The sequence below is a fragment of the Bombyx mori genome, chromosome 1 (genome assembly GCF_030269925.1).
Source record: "Bombyx mori chromosome 1, ASM3026992v2".
Classification (NCBI taxonomy): Eukaryota; Metazoa; Arthropoda; class Insecta; order Lepidoptera; family Bombycidae; genus Bombyx; species Bombyx mori.
Genome location: NC_085107.1, coordinates 7,035,980 through 7,049,739, shown reverse-complemented (window position 1 = coordinate 7,049,739; position 13,760 = coordinate 7,035,980). Strand labels below are relative to the sequence as shown.

The window sequence follows — 13,760 nt, the reverse complement described above, 5'->3', positions numbered from 1 at the left end:
TGTCTCATTTACTGTCATTAGAGCATCTATTTTTACGTACATATGCGTATACAAAATAAAAATGATACAGTAGATAAATAATTGTATCAGAAAAGTACGTGAGTTTTCATTTATGAACAAAAGTATGAAAATATTCGTTGATATATAACAATAGTTATACGTTTGTAAAGTTCTAATTTTAATTGTTCGAGTTTGAGCAAAATCTAAATACAGTCTTAATCTTTTATTAAATCAAACACATCACATTAAGGATGTTATCTTGTCAATATCCAAGTCCCTAACAGTGAGGCCAATAGTGTAGACATAAATATGTAACGACAGGTGGTAAAGTGGTCATGCTGGGCAGCGCACGCCCTGAACGTGGGCCACATACATCATAACTTCGTTATAACATTACAGAAAAATGAACTGTATAATGCACCACTTATGGTTTTTAATTACACTTTATCATATAGATTACTGAAGACGTTTTGAATCCTGCATTAAACGCAGCGCAAGCCTGAAGACGGGAGAATTCGAATTTATTGACCATTAATTCAAAATATTATTTTCACAATATAAGTACTCATTTATTAATTTTGAAATATTAGGTTCCGATTAATTTATATGTGTCGTTAGGATATTTATTATGTATGTAAATATCGTCTTTATTTATTTTAATTCTAATCAATTCTTTTCAGTATTGATTCATACTGACCGATATAGTGATTTTTCTTTTCGTAAAATTAATATGTAGCCGATGTCATAATAGTAATTCCATTTACAGGGTACCGACGAGGAAGACAGGATTTCGGTAAGAAAAGAATCTGCTCTATTGAGATTGAAAATAACAATTTAATTTTCTTGTATTAAGTATAGCCTTATTTCAGCTTGACCAGAAAAGTGAGACAGATCCTTTGGATTCCAAACAAAAGCAATGGATATTGTGTGCCGCGAGAGGCGAGTATCACGCTCTTGCTAAAATGTGCAAAGAAAATGTAAAACTTGTGAAGACCAAGGTACGTTGAAATACTCTTCAGTTTTTACGAATTACTTTACGATACCGTTAAACTTTAGTGCGAAGAAACAAAACTGGAAATGACCCAAAAAAATTGCCAAAACTCGAACAGTCGAAAGAATTTTGACGAAAAAATTGTGATAAACGGTAACGGATGTAGTTGTCCCCTAGCATTTGGTTTAGTGTTAGTTAAGCAGTGTGAGAGCACATGTCCAAAAGGTGTGCTTCTAATTGGGTCTCGGGGAGCAAGGCCGGCGCCGGTCTGCGCCCCCCACCGCATCGCTTACTATCTTGACATATCTCCGGACGTAGTCCCTTATTTTATTTTACGAGCCATCTCTCAAACCCTGTCTTTTTTCAATCCTACTATAATATTGTGCTTATGTTCGCGCAATTGATATATTGATGTCATATAAACAGTTGGATTGCTAATTCTGATAAGCATTCCTTTGATTTATAAATAATAGATGAATTCATTATAAAACTTCTCTTCAGATGAGGTATGTTGCATTGGTATTAAATCTAATGCCTGCGAACTTTGATATGAATCGACAAATAGAAATATGTACTTTAAATTCTTGCATCGAAATGTATTTTTTTTAAATGTATTTATAACATTTTGTGAAATAGATTTTTCGTCTGTATTTTCTTAAATCGTAGGTAATGCAAACGTTTGTAAGAAATCTAGCTCTTAACTGGAATCTGTCGCCACGTCGTCGCATTCATTACGAAGCACATTACTTTTATTGAATACGCAATAAAAAGGGTAATGATAGCCTTCTCTTTTATTGATTCGTTGTAAATCAAGGGTCGACGCAATTGGATTTGGATTTTATTGACATCCTCTCGTAGGTATATGAATAGTTGTTGAACAGAGCTTAATGATAATTACCCAACCATGTCTTTGGAGGTACGTTATTTCCAGGTTTCGTCTTGAATAAAAGTTTATACGTCTGTGCCTTTGGATTGTTTGAAATTAATCTTTCCTTGATGTTATTGTTACGACGCGTTCTTGTGAATTCTGAAATGCTATTTTCATTTTCTTCTATCCGTGACTAATAAAGCAACTGTAAATATTGTCAGACAATATGTAACACGTGTTTGCTACTGCGGCTTGCTGCTCGACATTTGTCGCCTTCCCTCTAAAAAACACTTTGATGCTTATTTTCGTATTTGCCGGACTTGCTGATAGAATTATAGATTTGTGGAAACGTATCTGTGTGTGGGTTCTTATGTTATTTTTTATTGTGCTCCTCTTCCATCTCTTTGAGACGGGTTATTTAAATGTCAACGTGACTTCCTATCTAAAAGAGTTTGGCTTAAATACGTAAACATTATTAACTGGAACGATGATCAGCGGTGATAAATTGGTCGTCTTTAAAATTTTTGTAGCACCTCATGACTTTCTCGTTTACAGATTGTTAATTTTTATTATAATATTCACTTGAGAACTTTGATAGTCAAAAGGAGCTGTCAGCTTAGAATTATATTAAATTTTGATTTGACTTTATCTTGTGATTCTTGGTGATGAAATGTAATGGATTTATTTAAATGTAGATGTTACCGATTTCGTGAATATGAATATATTAAATGTTAGCTCAACCGTAGGACAAAAAAGTGTCATAGAAATATAGAAAAGAGCGGGCGAAACAAATTCAACGGCCTTGTTCATTTGTGTATTTGTGATATTTACAATTTGTTAAAATGCTAATTTGTAAATATTTATTAACAAATAATAAAATAAAGTCGTCTGGAGCAAACGCGTCATTCCCTGGTTGCTGTCTGCCACGTTAAGACGGGATACAACGAATTTGTCCTTTTTTTCTTCTTAAACGGTGATAAGATATTGTTTAGCCACAAGGACAAACAAACATTCTATACGTGCAAATATAATAATGTTACTCTTTTTTGCCAGACTTGGAAGCGCTTAGATAAACAAAATGTACTTCTCTTATTACAAAATCAGATAACATGCTAGTCAAACTTTTTCAAAGATTCTCGCACAAACTTTTTCAATATCTATTAAAATATTTGCGTGACTCATTGGTGAATAACGCAAAACAAAACTTATTAGATTGAGGTTTTTTACAAGGCATACTTATTTAGGAGGTATATGTAAATGTTTAAATTTGGGTATCGAGTTGAATCGATTACTTTTCGTTATTAGACTTAATCGATAATCTCCGTATATAAACCTCTTTTGAACAAAAAAAACCTTCAACAAAATCAATAATTTCACTGTTTCGTAACGATCGTGTAATTGTGTTGATAAAGATTTGTTTGGTCAAAAATAAAAATACGAAAGCTCGGCATTATTATTCTTGATTTATGACCATCCGATTTCAACCGGGGCGGAGTTGTTGATCCAAGTAGTTAAATCTAAATGATTGGATGTTAGTTGCCGTACCAACAGTTATATTGATACGAACCAATAATGGTATTGTTAATTACATTTATATCGGGTAATATATGTAAGTTAAAATATATTGTTTTCAATTTTGGCTTCGACTTGTGGGGTTGGATAAAGCATATTAATTAAATCTATATAGTTATTTAATATCTCCATATAAAATAATAGCGCAATCCGATTTACAACTTAAAATCGGATGCTATTACAACAGTTTTTTTTTTTCCGATGGCGCCTGCCACGTCTGGGGTGTTCTATTTCAACGCAAAAAAGATTTCCAAACATTCGTCTAAAATTTCGGTTGCACGGGCTATTAACGCCAAGTCGACGATGGGAGTGTCGTTGCGGAAAGCAATTTAAGTCCTGATTTATTCAGGTGCAAGCCATCGGCTCCGCTAGCATCTCTTAGTCTAATTAAGTCAGTGATTTTCCGAATGATTTATCAACATTTGAATTTACAACATGCTCGTTGTGGATAGTGCCATTTAATTGACCAATTAACAGAGTTTTAGATTGATCTCGTCGCGAAGAAAGTTTCAGCGTGATAAATAAAATTCTTGTTTGATACCTTTCACATTCGCATAGTTTTATATGCGATAGAAATGTTAGTCGGAACACGTACGCTATTTCAAATTAAAATGATCATAAACAATAAGTCGACCCTGGCACGTCGTCGTGTTGCTGAAATCGATTCTTCGTCGAACTCGTTTGTTACGGTCGCTTGTTACTTTGTGAAGTGAGGCAAGACGGCAAGAACTTTTGGTATTGTTTTTTCATCATTTTCAATGTCTGTGGTAAGTTCTCGAAAGTGTCGAACGGCGCCAAGCCGGTGCAACCCGAGATTTGACGCCGCGCCTCGCCTCATTTGACCCGTCCGTTAAAGGCGCGCGCCATTGTTTAGGTATGCATGTCGAACACACATCAGCAGAACTGGCTTTTTTATGTATCTTATACCTTTAAACGAGCAATTCTTGTATATTATAATCTGAATCTCGGAAACGGCTCCAACGATTTTCATAAAATTTAGTATACAGGGTATTTCGGGGGCGATAAATCGATCTAGCTACGATTTATTTTCAGAAAATGTTTTTATTCATGTTTTCAATAATCAACTCTTCCCGACATCTATTGGCGAATAATAATACTATTTTTCTTAATTGAGGGCAACTAACCGCTTTAAAGACACAATAAGATGGCGTTATCAAAAAAAAACCGAGCCAAGTTCGGTCATCATCTAGTGTTCATAAATAGTGTATCATTTTATTTATTGTAAACAATAAATATTTGCTTTATAGATAAAAACCCAAATAAAGACGAGAGAGAACAAATTAATAAATTCACCCATTAAAAATACATAAATATATTGCAAATAAGTTTACTTGTAAATCGACGTCTCTTGGACCATCAACTCTTTCTATATTTAGTTAAATCATCGTCAATGATAAAATAAGATTTTTTTTACGGGTTATTCGGTACAGTGTCATTGAATGAAACTAAATGTTACCTTGACGTCATATGTAAGTTTATACTTTTTCGTAATTTTGAATGAAATAAGAAATTTCTTAATTTGTTCGTTTGTTTGTAATCAACAAATATACAGTTATTACTGTATGGTTTTGCACTTGACACGGATAGAGGTCTCGCGAAGGAGTGCAAGTCACTCCTACAATAAGTGATTTCCGACATGGTGACGCAGCGTATTCATGATGGTTGTTTGTTTATTGGTTCTACCTTACTCGTGTATCGGCCTAATCATAATATATGCTCATAGTTTTGTTTTTATATGGTCGTTTCATTATAGAGTTCATGGGCGTGTGATGTCGGGCGCAGTCAAATTTGAAAGGAGACAGGTTAGCATTTCTGATGCTTAGTAATTTGGTTCTGGCGCCAAGAGGTGTTGGTATTGCAAGATTGAAAGTTCTATCATTGAATGTTCCTTTGTTTAAACTTAATATTTAATTACAATCATGTTTGTTTTGTAAACGATGATTTGTTAATTTTCGTTTTTTTTTTTTCGTATTAGATCTTTCTCTAGTAAGATCGGGGATTAGTATGGAATGGTTCACATATTGGTTTTTCATTTATTTATAAAAACAGTAAAGTTAATGTAGTTTGGAGTTTCAACTAGTCACTGTTGGATTATCGGGTCCCCTTGTGGAGGCACTAGTCACTTGGAAACGCTTTTTATTAAACCTTAAACTATAATAAATATAACGAATTCAGAAAACGAACAATGCCATCTATCGTGTATTCATGTAAACTCGCTTGTAAATAATAAACCTTAATAACTTTATATAAAACTAAGATATCGTGATTTTTTTGTAACGAGGTTCCTTATGGGACTATGCGGAGGGGTACCCACCCTAACCGGGAAAAAACGTCCGTAACGTAAGATTTTTATTAGTAACACAGTGTACGACTTAACTTTGTAATAACGTAAAAAAAATAACATATGTCTTTATAATTCATTGACCACGATCTCAGAGCGTTCGTTTGCGCAATAGACTAACTCTTATGCAAACAACCGTGAATGAAGTGTACCACAATAAGTTCGCACGTTACCGAATTACCGTGGGCTGTTGCGAAACCTCCAGTTTTATTTTCTTTATACCTCGAATATAACTTAAAATTTATATTTTTATAATAAGGTACTTCGTTCCTATCCGGTGTCCCACAACACCACAAAACTTTTCTTTTTTAGATTTCTTAGTAATGATCGAGTCTCTAAAATTTTTTAATAAAATGATCAATGTATATCCAGCAGTTTATGCGTGATACGCGAACGACGGCCGATATTATATTGAAGAACTGCGTAGTTCTCAATCACCCGCTTGGCTGCTGTAGTGGCCGTTCGGCTGGTAGTCCTATTGAAATTGGAATGACTTCAGGGCCAGCAGTAATCACTCCGTCCTAAAAAAAAATCGTAAACGTTATAATAATTCACTACGTAAATGTTTTTTCTGTATACTGAGAGTGAATGAGTCGTTTCTCCAAAAAAAATTATATATCTGAACCTGGGAAAGTTTGCTTGGTACATTGTTGGAAAGTTTGAGATGGATTTTATTACAACATTTATTGTAATATGTAACATCGAATAAAATATAGTCGTCGTGGCCTAAAAGATAAGACGTCCGGTGCATTCGTGTTGAAGCGATGCACCGGTGTTCGAATCCCGCAGGCGGGTACCAATTTTTATAATGAAATACGTACTCAACAAATGTTCACGATTGACTTCCACGGTGAAGAAATAACATTGTGTAATAAAAATCAAACCCGCAAAATTATAATTAACGTAATTACTGGTGGTAGGACCTCTTGTGAGTCCGCGCGGGTAGGTACCATCACCCTGCCTATTTCTGCCGTGAAGCAGTAATGCGTTTCGGTTTAAAGGGTAGTGCAGCCGTTGTAACTATACTTGAGTACCTTCAACTTTTATCTCAAGGTGGCAGTCAAAGTTTGATTTTCTGGCAGCTCACGCCAGTTCAATCTCACCCAAAACACACATCGATGTTTTAAAGATAGTTCACGACTCCGACGTTCCGACTTGAATAATATACATAAAGCAACTGTACTATTTTCTAGAATGAATAACCTAAAAATATATTATCATGTAATTAGACATGTTTAGAAAGCAAGGGAAATAAAAAAATAAAAAAATATTCTCGTGAAAGCAATATTAAAAGCTTATCATAGATCAAGAGTAGAGCCATACAATCCTTACAGGTATAAAGTGCTAGTGAATAAAGTTTAGTTTCGCAAATCAAACAAATAATTTCCTCAATTACGAGTACGAGCTTCTGCCGCGTAGCAATCATGTGTTGTTCCTCTTTTAATACGATTTCAGACTTCGATATCATAGGCCTATAGCGGTAGTTATCTATCAATACAGAAGATATTTGATAAAAACCCAAATCGCACTAACATTTTCACAAGAAATGCTTGATATTGTTATGATAACCGATCTTTCAGATCTACCCTCTGAATTCTCTATAAATTGATAATGCCGATATTTTCTGCTTGAGCTGTGGCTTTTCTGTCGTCTTCTAGAAATAGACGTCGGTCGTCCTGCGTCTCGGATCGACAGAGTGCCCTTGATTTATATGTCCTGCTATCATTACGGTCATTTAACCGATGATATTCGGTGTAGAAACAGAAGTATTAGCAGCTACATTTATTGTTGGTACTGTATCATTCACCATGACAGCTTGTTACTTGGGCGAGTTTAGGAGCGCCTGGTTTTGCGACTTATCATTGCGCTTATAAGATTCTAGAGACATTTTCTATACATTCTGCATGCTAATATTTCCAATAAGTGAACCAATTTGTGTAAGGCTTTCAACGGTATACTGCTATAAACTTGGATTGTTTCAGTAAATACATATACTTCGCAAATGTATATTTACGTGCGAAGCATTGCTCGGTTTGTTATTGCAAAATACGAAAGCACGCTTATTGAAATTCAACATGAAAGGGATAATGAGGGTTGCTTGACGCGCCCTCGTCTTTTGCCTTCAACCAGCTACACAATCACGAGATAACGAAGTCTGAACTGAACACGCGATTAGGTTAACCTTTTCAAGCAATTCTTAATATATGTAAACGATTAGAAAGTTATATCTCCGATGGAAACCGGCAAAATGAAGCAATACGTACACAATCCTCGAAGTAATTGATGCTGCCTCTTGTATTTTTATTCCGAGACAATTTACTTGTTTTAAATGGTAGCATTAAATTTAACATGTGTTTAGAAGAACATCTCATTGACTGTCATTAATATGGAACCGTCTTATTAGTCTAATCGTGTATTTATCACGTAACTTAACATAACTCATTTTTAATAAACAAATGCCAGTTAAGCAGCAAAGCAATCATATTCGTTACGTGTGTAAATTTTCAGGACACCTATCATTCCAATACATATCCTGTGCAGTAAGTAATAGGACTAAATGAATAACAATAAAGGAGGTACCTATATTTTCTGAGGCTACAGTTAAAAACTGTATAAAAATATCCAACAATGGAGAGAATGCGAAATTATTTCGGTGAATATCTTGTATTTCATAAAGAAAAATTATATACGACAACATTTTGTATCAAATAAAAATAGAAGCCAAATAAAAAAAAAAATTGAATTTAGAAAAAATAAAATAGAAGCCAAATTAAAAGCATCAAATAAATTCACAAAAACCAACGTATTTGTTAAACGGCAATCTCTTTTGGGCGTCGAATTTTAATTTACCAAAATTGGAGCTATTGTACATGAGGGAGATGGGTGCGCAATTTACGAAACCCAACTGGGGATGCGAGGGAGAGACCTCGCACTTTACCATGGCACATTAATTAACCGAGAATCTACATACGGCGCCGCAACTAGGTACACAGCCCACTGGTGGCAAGAACGTAGATTTACGACTCGTTCGGCCACCATCTATTGGATAAACTAATTGCAGCGCAGAGCTATTGTTTCTAAACACTAGCCTGAATTAGAACCAGCCACACGGCGTCCGATTTGTGAGCTTCGATTTCCATTTGTAAGCAATCCAGGACAATTATTCGATTGCTCTAATCGAGAGCGCTTCCCCATTGTATCTGCGATGCTTTTGTAATAGTTCTGCGATACTGACTGTGCACTGTTTTTCGCCTAATCTGCTTAGTTTTTCTAATTTTGTATACGTTGTTTTATTATTTCCACAGAATGAGCGGTCGAAGGGTAATTAAATGTTTGAAGCGCCCTATTGTGTGAATCTGGTTACGGGGAATTTCTGAATGGTTTTGGGGTTCAGGGATAGGACGCATGTCGCGGGGATGGCCGCCGGCGGCGTACACGCGGTGTGCCGAGCGCGATTCGTCGTCGGTTGCTTTCGGCAATTCGTGAACAACCACCCTTACCGTTTGACAATTTAATTCAAATCCTTTGTTCTATTCGAAGTACTTTTCATGTCGCATTCTTTTGAACAATAAACAAATAGTAAATATTTGAACAATACATAACGATTCAATAAATAACTATCGTCGCGGTCTTAGTGAATTTGATTATGACTGAGAACATTCTTTCATATGAATCTTTCTTTTACATTTCTAAGAATCATCTAGTTTTCCCGATGCAGATTTTGTTTGGAATGTACAATAGATATTTAATAAAAAAAAATTTGATAACCGTCTCAACGATAACTTTTACCAACATAACTAGTACAAAATGTATACGTGTACTATATTCCACGGTGGGTGTCGTTTAATCCTTAGAAGTGGTGCGGCGACAACTTGTCTCAATTCGCTTTTATCTCGATATGTACGCGTACCCCATCAACTTATCCTAGGGACAAAAATAATATAAACCGAGAGGCGGCGGGGAAATCTCAAGATACTCCGTTAAGCCACTACAATTCGTTGCGGCAATGAGCGGCTTGTAAATCAAAGGGATTCTACATAATTAAGCTCATAATTAATGTAGACGCCTTTATTTATAGGCGCAGTCATTCTTAAAATTGCTCCTGTTTTGATAAGGCGACCCTAAAAGGATGTGATTAACACATGTAACATGTTTAATGGGTGTAGATAATAGCCTCAAGACGAAGCTTCAACTTTTAAATAACGTCCGCAGACTGAGTTGCCGATCCCTTTAGTTATTATTGTTTCGTTAATTATAATTAAACGAAACACTAAAGCTATGTTTTGATACATCTGTAATAAAAATTATCACCCGAGAATTATGTTTCCTCGATACTGTAATTCATAATTAAAATATAACAGATAAACAGGAAATGTTTAATAAAAGCTGAAAAAGCCGCCCGCACGTGATTTACGGTTCGTCCGTGTAATATATGTTCTATATATTTTTGTGAACATATAAAATGACAGCTGGGAAATTCGGATGTCGGAATGAACCCCTGAACGTGAGCGAGCAAGCGGTGTCTAAATGACGCGCGGCACCACTGGATCTCGGCCGGCTCCCTATTAATTTGTTTATATTAGTGACGTTCACTTGCGCAGTCAATCACGATTGTCGTCAAGCGACCGATACACGATTTGTTTTCTAAAGATCTTAACCGTGTTTTAGTTATTTCTGTACAATTGAAGCTTTTAAATTTAGTGTCACCGCAACTCTCCGGAGACACTCCTGAACATTTGTCTCGGGATATTTATCGTTGGAGCTCGCCGAGTATATCATCCGGTCGGCATTGTGGCAATCGATCAGAAGCCGCGCCCGACCGACTAAATTGATTATTTTTTCGGATTCGGTTAAAACTTTAATCAGTCTCGTTATTTGTAGACTAAACGGGCAGGAAGCTGTTTAAATCGTTATTTAAATTGTAAGTGTGGCTGCGTCGAAGCTCTTCATTTATCTTAATTGGGTCTTTATTCCCTAAGTTGAATGCGCCTTAATTTACTAGTACATAATTATATTCGATTCACCGGTGACAACATCGGTGGAGACACATTATAATTTGAATTTCAGGTAAGTGGTATGAAACTAATATAAGAAAAAATATATTATTTAAAGTAATCAAAGCTAGTAGATATATGTATTCGTTTTTTACTGTAAATATTTGGATGTATGCTTAAAACTACAAGGCTTAAGCTTACTGTTAACAAATACGAAATTAGATTAATTTCCTCTAACAAAAATTGACATTGTCCCTAATAATAAATAATTACGCAACGGACTGAAAGGTATCCCTGTGTTAAGGGCCACAGCCGCATGACCTCCCGGGGCAAACGGGGATAAGTACACACCGCACTCGGGTGGAAATATAAAACATGTTCATTATTTTAAGGCTAATTGGGAGAGGCCGCTTGCAGCGTAGTAGGTGCGAGACCTCCGCCCGCCCACGGCAGTACCGAATTCGGGCGCCGTGTAACGACCTCATTACGGCATAAATGCGAATATATATAGACACTGTTTCTGCATTAAGCTGAAGTACTACACTTACTTCGAAACACGTGTGTCTACGGCCTAAAGGCTTCGTCAAACAGAACGCGTAATTAGCGCGCGTCAGAGCGCTAAACTGACGGCGCGCTATGATGATGAGATGTGTTGTACTACTATGGTAATATACCGTCAAACAGAGCCCCAGTGCTATAAGTACGCAACGCTCTGTCGCGACGTTAAGACGCTTTGACGTCAAGCGTTGTAATTTTTTACAAATTTTATTTTAGCGTCCGAGTGAATGTGTATTAAAATACTAGATAATGCCCGAAAAATTGATAGAAATAGTTAGCAAATACCCATGCTTATACACTGCCACATCTGAATCACTCGACATCTTAATACTTTTATATTTTCACACTGCTATCGAAAGACACTATGATTTGGCGAATGCGTTGCGTCAAGGAGCGTTGGACTCATCTAGTCAATTTGTGTGACATGAAAAGAGCGCGACGTTAAAACGCAGCGCTTTTTTTTTTTTTTTTTATTTTTTTTTTTATTTTACCTATGCTGATAGCCTTGAGAGGCTATTTCAGCTTCACCCTAACGTTAGTAGGTGAGCTCGCGGGGCTCAACCGGAGAGTTGCTAACACTGACCCTAGCAAGAGCAGTGCTTCGCTGAATCTACCACCGGATCGGAAACGCGACCCACTGAGAAGATCCGGCGAGAAACTCAGTGGGCTGTGTCTATGGGTTAGTTCGCTCGTCGAGCCCTTCGTCGCAAGCGACGGGTTCGACGAGGACGGTGACCGGTGCTTGTGGTGCCTAAAAGCACCGTTAATGGATCAGGAGGATCCGTAATGACGTGCTTTGGGCGACGTCGACGGTTTACCATTCGGTCTACTGGGTCGGGTATGTAATTTCCAGCGGCTACGATGAGAGGGTTCTCATGTCGTGCCGCCTTCTCAAAATGGCGCAGCGATGCCGACTGTAGATACTTACTAAAAGAGTCGAGCTCCAGGTCGTCGTGGAGATCCACATTCCTAAGGAACCAAGGCGCTCCGACGGCTATCCTGCAGAATCGTGATTGAATAACCTGAAGGGATTTCAAGTTGGTGCGGGCTGCGTGAGCGAACACTACGCTTGCATACGTCATGACGGGGCGTATACAAGTTTTGTAGAGAGTTACCTTATTACGGAGGGACAGTTTGCTTCGACTACAAAGCATTGGATAGAGTCGTCCTAGAATAAACGCGGCGCGGTCGCGTACCGTTTTTATATGGGGACGGAATGTCATCCCTCTGTCGAGGGTGACGCCTAGATATTTGACCTTCGAGACCCACGGAATGGGCTGGCCAAAGAGAGTGATGGGACTAACGGCGGAGGTGTTTGCGCGCCTACTACGGAGTGGGATGCTCGAAGTGATGTTCGGAGGGCGACCCCTTTTGAAGAGCACCGCTGCGCTTTTCGTGGGGTTGATGTCTATTCGCCACTTCCGGAACCACTGTCCCAGGGTGGCTACTGCGATCTGGAGTCGCCGATGAAGCAGCGACATCTTCCTACACGAGTAGTAGATAGCCGTGTCATCGGCGAAGAGCGCTAGATGGGTCTCCGGAGACCGGGGTATATCATTGATATACAAACTAAATAATAACGGGGAGAGCGCGGAGCCTTGCGGGACTCCGGCGGTCAGTTGACGGGGACGAGAACGAGTTCCCTCTACTCGATATCGAAACGAACGGTTCGACAAGAAGTCTCGTATGATGAGCACGAGTCTGTCTGGCACTCCCATGTTGTACAGTTTATAAATTAAACCGTTGTGCCAGACTTTGTCGAACGCCTTCGCGATGTCGAAGAAGAGGGCGCCGGTCGGGATTTGTTTACGCCTATTTAGTCCTATCAGAATGTGCTCCGTGAGGCGGTGCACTTGTTGTACGCATGAGTGTTTTGAGCGGAATCCGAACTGTTCGTCTATGAGAATTTTGTTCGCGGTAACAAAATCCCAGAGGCGTTTCCTAAGGAGCCGTTCGTAAATTTTTCCTATCGTCGAGAGGAGACTAATCGGACGGTAACTGGAAGTTTCGTTTGTCGGTTTGCCCGGCTTATGTATACCGATAACGTCCGCTTCTTTCCACACCGCGGGAAAGATGCAGTGCGTCATAGCGGCATTTAAAATTGTAGCCAACATTGCTATCAGTTGGACTGGCAAGAGTTTAAGCGCGCGGTTGTGGATGCCGTCGGAGCCGGGTGCCTTCCTAGGTTGTAGGTTGTGGATCGCGTCTCTAACTTCGTCAGTGGTAATGGGGGGTAACGCGTCCGAGGGCGGCAGGGAAGCTCTGCGCTCGACCTCCCTGTCGACTAACTCGGTGTGTTCGGGGTCCGCGTGTTGAGTGCTGGTGGTGCACTGCTCTTGCAGTGCATCGGCCAGCAGCTCAGCCTTGTCATCGTCATCGAATGCCGGTGGTTGGCCTGAGGGGCGTACGAGGGGA

The 13,760-nt window shown here is 38.3% G+C and overlaps 1 protein-coding gene across 3 annotated transcripts in view; it reads left to right on the top strand.

Annotated features, from left to right (window-relative positions):
- LOC134198846 (uncharacterized) overlaps positions 1-13,760 on the top strand; it is a 38,131-nt gene that overhangs the window by 7,690 nt on the left and 16,681 nt on the right. For all 3 annotated transcript variants that reach the window (XM_062668471.1, XM_062668472.1, XM_062668474.1), the window contains exons 3-4: positions 767-793; positions 870-998. In XM_062668471.1, the coding sequence (XP_062524455.1) occupies positions 767-793; positions 870-998 (156 nt within the window). The remainder of the gene's footprint in view (positions 1-766; positions 794-869; positions 999-13,760) is intronic.